Raw genomic sequence first — 9,171 nt, 5'->3', positions numbered from 1 at the left:
TACTTATTCATATGCTTTATATACACGCGTATCTATAACATACTAATTACAAGAGTAGTTCTTTATATATACAATTCCCAGAGATTAAGATGATATATTATCTCTGCAATTTACAATAATAAGTTCGTTTTAATATGTACATGTAACATTTACAAACACAGCTTTCACTAAAGACATACATTGATATAGCTTCGGTATATAGTTATTAATATACAGCGGATCAATATCACAACAGGAAACAATACATTTTATAAAAAAAAATCGGTTACAAATATAGCGACTGTTGTACACTGCAATTTTTAAATGTAATACAATTCACAGTGCTTTAATCTACGCATACAACATGTACATGTATATATCTCTATAGAAATCCACAAATCACTAAAAACACTAGCACATGGCGTAGTCCACTCATAAGCAATGTACGACTTGATATCACTTTTTTGTGCTGCTAGGCAAAAGTACATGGGTATCTTTATTTCTCTTAATAATAAGTTATATACACACAGATACAAACAATAATTGACCAATTATGGACATTTACTGGGGTTAACATGATGCTATTGATTTTTTGTTTAAAAAAGTCAGTATCATCATTTGATATGCAAATTAATTACGAGAAGAACTATAGTCTAAGAACGTCGCCCTGGGGAAATCAATAATTGGACAAGTAATTAGTTCATAAGCGCAATAGTCTTTATACACTGTAAAAGTAATTATTTCAAGTATAAATCCTGAAGGACCTGCAATATTTGATACGGTCCTATGGAGGCTGTGTCAAGACTCGTCTTAAAAATAATATGAAAATATCTGATCTGTCATTATAATTGAACGAACGACTATAGGTCCAACCCGTCAATCCGTATAAACGAAAACGCCCTAGTTACTGTTTCTAAAATCGGAACATATGTAGGATTCGATAAACTTAATATTGTTCCCCACGTGACAAAGGATATCTAATAGATCTTCAATTTTACACTTCCCAATCTTATCCGATCTAGCATTATCTTGGTGCCTATCTATGAGGATGATTCTGTGAAAATACAGTTTTATAAAGTCCATACAATTTATGAAAGAGAACAACACTAACATACTTAAAATAATTGATCAATTAATTCGACCAACGAGTTAAATTGAGCCAGTTTGACGCTTCACGTTTTGTGCAGATCTGAAAATAAATCACACAAGATCTGTAGTCGTCGAAAAGGGGAAGATCACTCTAATAACAGTTTGTAACCTCACGTGGTGCTGAAGAAGCTCTGTTTGACAGACTGTGCGTGTTGGTGTTTCCGTAACGCTGACGTAATTGTGATATATGATACCAGTAGGATAATCACCACACCAAAAATTCCAAACAAAGCGAAATGAATCCAGGTCAGTACTACGGGCTTTATCGGTCTCGGCGCTGAAACAGAAAGATTTAGCATCATTTTGTTATTTACATTAAATAGTTTCGGCGTGTATTTTATCGTATCTCAGGATTCTCTAACTAATGACGGTTCACAAGCTGTCAATCAAACTGTTCACACTGAAAATGTAAGTGTGCATGCTCCGACATTTGCTCCAACACTGAATAGGTACACATGCATGTGCGATCATCAGACGTAGCTACATACTGTTTAGCGATTGGACGATTCTGCATTTGCTAATTATTAGAGTTAACAGTCTAAACAGGTAGGTATTGATAGTGACGTCTTGTGTTTAAGAGCGTAACATTGTACTTTTCTGAGAAAACGACGTGAGTTTCGCTCACAAATTTGAAATGATGACGTTACACTGAATATCTATCACAAAGGGAGGTAATTCTGTAATATGCAAAGACAGAATTTGTATACACGTAGGTCTGTTTGCCTTATTTTCTATTACATAACAGTTATTTTGGAAGCAAGTTTGTTGTCGATTTAAACTAGCAAATCAATAAATGACGTTATCTATAACTTACGTTTGGACTTGGCCCAGTACTCGATCCTAAAGCCAGGATTTGTGTGGTGTCTGGCACTGGAAGTGAAGACCACGTGCGTTTCTCGGCGGACGCTTGTGAGGATGTTCTTAGGAAACTTAAACCCACACCAAGATGCTAGCTCTGGGAACCAGTCATTGGGACCTGTAACGAGAAATAGGATGCAGTTCATACTAAACATACCGACGATGAGTATCAACTGTACAGGAAACAAGATCAACAACTTGTTAATAGTAAACAACCTGTAGACCATCTCACAAACCCTAAAAAAGCAATATATGCGTCTAAGACAAGTCATGAAGAAATGTACATTCTTCCAAGCATTGTTTGTATGACTTATCCCTTCGACTAATGTAAACATCCGCACGGGGCAGGGGTCTTAGCTTAAGTCTTGTTTCCTGTCTTGTTTTGCTGGTATATATGTACGTTTTGCGAATTTGCGACACCACAAACTATTAGCATCGACTAGAATTGTCGATGTTGCACATGTACAAAAACAGTACTATGTCTCGTGATACTCATAGGTTACACTTTCGCTGTCGTTAGAATCATCCATTGTCTATCGTCATAGTGAAATTGAAGGAAGTTCAGGAGAAACAAACTGACCAATCACGGACCAGATTTCTTAGGATGGATATTACGACAGTGATAGCAACCCCTGGAGTATCTAGGGTGAGTTACCAAACGAAAGACCCCAACAGAACGAAAATTGGTGTACTCTTTATAATCAAACAGACAAAAAATTCATCCTACCGTTATATATAACTATGGCTTCCTCGTAACATGGCGTAGCGTCCCGGATCCTGCAGTCAAGGACTTTAAACTGGATCACTCCGTACGGGATTGAGGCATTAGCTGTCAGATACCACTCATACGTCAACACACTGCAATAACAAGAGGGGGGATACGCAAGTGTTAATAATAACAAGAAAAAAACGGAACAATAACAATAGGGATATCAATCAAAAATGGAAGTCCTTAATAATCATTCACTAAGAAGGATTAACTTTCCGTGCGGCCTCGGGTAGTTTGGTGACGTTTGTACACTGTACTTACTTTCCGTACGGGCTCGGGTTGTTTGGTTACGTTTGTACACTGTATTACTTTCCGTACGGCCTCGGGTAGTTTGGTGACGTTTGTACACTGTACTTACTTTCCATACGGCCTCGGGTAGTTTGGTGATGTTTGTACACTGAACTACTTTCCGTACGGCCTCGGGTAGTTTGGTCACGTTTGTACACTGTATTACTTTCCGTACGGCCTCACGAAGTTTGGTGACGTTTGTACACTGTACTACTTTTCATACGGCCTCGGGAAGTTTGGTGACGATTGTACACTATTCTTACTTTCCGTACGGCCTCGGGTAGTTTGGTGACGTTTGTACACTATACTTACTTTCTGTACGGCCTCGGGTAGTTTGGTGACGATTGTACACTGTACTTACTTTCCGTACGGCCTCGGGTAGTTTGGTGACGTTATACACTATACTTACTTTCCGTACGGCCTCGGGTAGTTTGGTGATGTTTGTACATTGTACTTACTTTCCGTACGGCCTCGGGTAGTTTGGTTACGTTTGTACACTGTACTACTTTTCATACGGCCTCGGGTAGTTTGGTGACGATTGTACACTGTACTTACTTTCCGTACGGCCTCGGGTAGTTTGGTGACGTTTTTACACTGTACTTACTTTCCGTACGGCCTCGGGTAGTTTGGTGATATTTGTACACTGTACTTACTTTCCGTACGGCCTCGGGTAGTTTGGTTACGTTTGTACACTATTCTTACTTTCCGTACGGCCTCGGGTAGTTTGGTGATGTTTGTACACTGTACTTACTTTCCGTACGGCCTCGGGTAGTTTGGTGACGTTTTTACACTGTACTTACTTTCCGTACGGCCTCGGGTAGTTTGGTGATGTTTGTACACTGTACTTACTTTCCGTACGGCCTCGGGAAGTTTGGTGACGATTGTACACTGTACTTACTTTCCGTACGGCCTCGGGTAGTTTGGTGATGTTTGTACACTGTACTTACTTTCCGTACGGCCTCGGGTAGTTTGGTGACGTTTTTACACTGTACTTACTTTCCGTACGGCCTCGGATAGTTTGGTGACGTTTGTACACTGTACTTATTTTTCGTACGGCCTCGGGTAGTTTGGTGACATTTGTACACTGTACTTACTTTCCGTACGGCCTCGGGTAGTTTGGTGACGTTTGTAACCTGTACTTATTTTTCGTACAGCCTCGGGTTGTTTGGTGACGTTTGTACACTGTACTTACTTTCCGTACAGCCTCGGGTAGTTTGGTGACGTTTGCACACTGTACTTACTTTTCGTACAGCCTCGGGTAGTTTGGTGACGTTTGTACATTGTACTTACTTTCCGTACGGCCTCTGGTAGTTTGGTGACGTTTGTACACTTTACTTACTTTCCGTACGGCCTCGGGTAGTTTGGTAACATTTGTACACAGTACTTACTTTCCGTACGGCCTCGGGTATTTGGTGACGTTTGTTCACTGTACTTACTTTCCGTATGGCCTCGGGTAGTTTGGTGACGTTTGTACATTGTACTTACTTTCTGTACTGCCTCGGGTAGTTTGGTGACGTTTGTTCACTGTACTTACTTTCCGTACGGCCTCGGGTAGTTTGGTAACGTTTGTACACTGTACTTACTTTCCGTACGGCCTCGGGTAGTTTGGTGACGTTTGTACACTGTACTTACTTTCCGTACGGCCTCGGGTAGTTTGGTGACGTTTGTACACTGTACTTACTTTCCGTACGGCCTCGGATAGTTTGGTGACGTTTGTACACTGTACTACTTTCCGTACGGCCTCGGGTAGTTTGGTGACGTTTGTACACTGTACTACTTTCCGTACGGCCTCGGGTAGTTTGGTGACGTTTGTACACTGTACTTACTTTCCGTACGGCCTCGGGTAGTTTGGTGACGTTTGTACACTGTACTACTTTCCGTACGGCCTCGGGTAGTTTGGTGACGTTTGTACATTGTACTTACTTTCCGTACGGCCTCGGGTAGTTTGGTGACGTTTGTACACTTTACTTACTTTCCGTACGGCCTCGGGTAGTTTGGTAACATTTGTACACAGTACTTACTTTCCGTACGGCCTCGGGTAGTTTGGTGACGTTTGTACACTGTACTTACTTTCCGTACGGCCTCGGATAGTTTTGTGACGTTTGTACACTGTACTACTTTCTGTACGGCATCGGGTAGTTTGGTGACGTTTGTACACTGTACTACTTTCCGTACGGCATCGGGTAGTTTGGTGACGTTTGTACACTGTACTTACTTTCCGTACGGCCTCGGGTAGTTTGGTGACGTTTGTACACTGTACTTACTTTCCGTACGGCCTCGGGTAGTTTGGTGACGTTTGTACACTGTACTTACTTTCCGTACGGCCTCGGGTAGTTTGGTGACGTTTGTACACTGTACTTACTTTCCGTACGGCCTCGGGTAGTTTGGTGACGTTTGTACATTGTACTTACTTTCCGTACGGCCTCGGGTAGTTTGGTGACGTTTGTACACTGTACTTACTTTCCGTACGGCCTCGGGTAGTTTGGTAACATTTGTACACAGTACTTACTTTCCGTACGGCCTCGGGTAGTTTGGTGACGTTTGTACACTGTACTTACTTTCCGTACGGCCTCGGGTAGTTTGGTGACGTTTGTACACTGTACTTACTTTCCGTACGGCCTCGGGTAGTTTGGTGACGTTTGTACACTGTACTTACTTTCCGTACGGCCTCGGGTAGTTTGGTGACGTTTGTACACTGTACTTACTTTCCGTACGGCCTCGGGTAGTTTGGTGACGTTTGTACACTGTACTTACTTTCCGTACGGCCTCGGGTAGTTTGGTGACGTTTGTACACTGTACTTACTTTCCGTACGGCCTCGGATAGTTTGGTGACGTTTGTACACTGTACTAATTTCCGTACGGCCTCGGGTAGTTTGGTGACGTTTGTACATTGTACTTACTTTCCGTACGGCCTCGGGTAGTTTGGTGACGTTTGTACACTGTACTTACTTTCCGTACGGCCTCGGGTAGTTTGGTGACGTTTGTACACTGTACTTACTTTCCGTACGGCCTCGGGTAGTTTGGTGACGTTTGTACACTGTACTTACTTTCCGTACGGCCTCGGGTAGTTTGGTGACGTTTGTACATTGTACTTACTTTCCGTTCGGCCTCGGATAGTTTGGTGACGTTTGTACACTGTACTACTTTCCGTTACGGCCTCGGGTAGTTTGACGACGTTTGTACACTGCACTAATTTCCTTACGGCCTCGGGTAGTTTGGTGACGTTTGTACATTGTACTTACTTTCCGTACGGTCTCGGATAGTTTGGTGACGTTTGTACACTGTACTACTTTCCGTACGGCCTCGGGTAGTTTGTTGACGTTTGTTCACTGTACTTACTTTCCGTACGGCCTCGGGTAGTTTGGTGACGTTTGTACACTGTACTAATTTCCGTACGGCCTCGGGTAGTTTGGTAACATTTGTACACTGTACTTTCTTTCCGTACAGCCTCGGGTAGTTTGGTGACGTTTGTACACTGTACTTACTTTCCGTACGGCCTCGGATAGTTTGGTGACGTTTGTACACTGTACTACTTTCTGTACGGCATCGGGTGTTTGGTGACGTTTGTACACTGTACTACTTTCCGTACGGCATCGGGTAGTTTGGTGACGTTTGTACATTGTACTTACTTTCCGTACGGCCTCTGGTAGTTTGGTGACGTTTGTACACTTTACTTACTTTCCGTACGGCCTCGGGTAGTTTGGTAACATTTGTACACAGTACTTACTTTCCGTACGGCCTCGGGTAGTTTGGTGACGTTTGTTCACTGTACTTACTTTCCGTATGGCCTCGGGTAGTTTGGTGACGTTTGTACATTGTACTTACTTTCTGTACTGCCTCGGGTAGTTTGGTGACGTTTGTTCACTGTACTTACTTTCCGTACGGCCTCGGGTAGTTTGGTAACATTTGTACACAGTACTTACTTTCCGTACGGTCTCGGGTTGTTTGGTGACGTTTGTACACTGTACTTACCTTCCGTACGGCCTCGGATAGTTTGGTGACATTTGTACACTGTACTTACTTTCCGTTCGGCCTCGGATAGTTTGGTGACGTTTGTACACTGTACTACTTTCCGTACGGCCTCGGGTAGTTTGACGACGTTTGTACACTGCACTAATTTCCTTACGGCCTCGGGTAGTTTGGTGACGTTTGTACATTGTACTTACTTTCCGTACGGCCTCGGGTAGTTTGGTGACGTTCGTACACTTTACTTACTTTCCGTACAGCCTTGGGTAGTTTGTTGACGTTTGTTCACTGTACTTACTTTCCGTACGGCCTCGGGTAGTTTGGTGACGTTTGTACACTGTACTAATTTCCGTACGGCCTCGGGTAGTTTGGTAACATTTGTACACTGTACTTTCTTTCCGTACAGCCTCGGGTAGTTTGGTGACGTTTGTACACTGTACTTACTTTCCGTACGGCCTCGGATAGTTTGGTGACGTTTGTACACTGTACTACTTTCTGTACGGCATCGGGTAGTTTGGTGACGTTTGTACACTGTACTACTTTCCGTACGGCATCGGGTAGTTTGGTGACGTTTGTACACGGCACTTACTTTCCGTACGGCCTCGGATAGTTTGGTGACGTTTGTACACTGTACTTACTTTCCGTACGACCTCGGGTAGTTTGGTGACGTTTGTACACTGTACTTACTTTCTGTACGGCCTCGGGTAGTTTGGTGACGTTTTTACACTGTACTTACTTTCTTTACAGCCTCGGGTAGTTTGGTGACGTTTTTACACTGTACTTACTTTCTGTACAGCCTCGGGTTGTTTGGTGACGTTTGTACACTGTACTTACTTTCCGTACAGCCTCGAGTAGTTTGGTGACGTTTGTTCACTGTACTTACTTTCCGTACAGCCCCGGGTAGTTTGGTGACGTTTGCACACTGTACTTACTTTCCGTACGGCCTCGGCTAGGTAGGTGACGTTTGTACACTGTACTTACTTTCCGTGCGGCCTCGGGTAGTTTGGTGACATTTGTACACTGTACTTACTTTCCATACGGCCTCGGGTAGTTTGGTGACGTTAGATACTGTTTCTCTGTTCCTACGGTTAGTGTACGCTTAACTGTTTTACGAGCAGCATCTGTACAAAGAACAAATTTATCTTTTTAAAATTTATAATTATGATAAATCTAGATTAAGTAAAATCAGATAAGGTAGTGATATTTATGTAATTCGATATCAAGTTATTAACATTCCGATATTTTTGTTTTGATATCCCCCATTTAACTTACTTCTTTTTCAGATATTAAATTACTACGTTCTCAACATCGGTATGGAGAAATTATACATAGTTAAGTAATATTTCCACAGTGAGTCATATAATATGAGGATATGTATTGTAAATGATTCAGTATTGTGTGTGTAGTATTTTTAATATGAATCTTCAAAAACATGTTCCGTAAAAAGTATATGTACCGTCTACCCTATAATTATCTATGTCTACTCAATAAAACGTAATCCTTTACTTTTTATGCACATTATATACCACTTTGCCCGAATCAGAACTAAAACTTAGAAATATTCAAATTTGGAGAAAATAAATAGAATAATGATAAAAAGCTATGAAATAAATTTTAGGGAAAATAACGTCATTTGTAATTGTAAATTTACTGTACGTGTAAGAGGACAAATAATAGATACAAATATGAAATCGACATATAAGAAACAAGTTTAACAACATAATCTTCGTCACTTTGGTCGCTAACATTGTCGGAACTTCAAAACCAGCATGGATACCGTTAGATAGTGTAATTTAATGGGGAGAACTTACCAGAAGACAGGAGGATCCCGAGAAAGGTGAAAAGAATAGTTAGGATGGTAGCCATGTTTCCGACTACCACCCGGTACACCACTGTTTATACACATACATGTATACAACTGATCATAACCACACATTTATATTAAAAGTCCGTAATTAATACCGTTAATCGGATCATTGGATTATCGGCCTTGTCCCGTTTCTACCTGTCCAGGTAGCCGTTAATTAGCGCACTGATTACCTGTATTGAGTGCCATACTCGCACTTTAAACAGGCACGGTTGCCGAATTGTATACTTGTTTACATTCCTTTATTTTGATACTTTCTTTCCAAAGTAGAATTTGTTTAGCGATTTATTCATGA

The 9,171-nt window shown here is 41.8% G+C and overlaps 1 protein-coding gene across 1 annotated transcript; it reads right to left on the bottom strand.

The window, feature by feature from the left end:
* On the bottom strand, window positions 1-8,902 carry LOC138326798 (uncharacterized). The gene is made up of 5 exons (XM_069272800.1): window positions 8,821-8,902; window positions 8,040-8,130; window positions 2,714-2,844; window positions 1,943-2,104; window positions 1-1,405 (listed from the first exon to the last, which is right to left on the bottom strand). The coding sequence occupies exons 1-5, from the start codon at window positions 8,873-8,875 to the stop codon at window positions 1,239-1,241; spliced, it is 606 nt and encodes a 201-aa protein (XP_069128901.1). The 5' UTR covers window positions 8,876-8,902; the 3' UTR covers window positions 1-1,238.
* Between the last annotated feature and the right edge of the window lie 269 nt (window positions 8,903-9,171).

The sequence above is a fragment of the Argopecten irradians genome, chromosome 7, assembly GCF_041381155.1.
Source record: "Argopecten irradians isolate NY chromosome 7, Ai_NY, whole genome shotgun sequence".
Lineage (NCBI taxonomy): Eukaryota > Metazoa > Mollusca > Bivalvia > Pectinida > Pectinidae > Argopecten > Argopecten irradians.
Note: the sequence above shows the minus strand (reverse complement) of the source record. Positions and strands in the feature narration are given on the sequence as shown.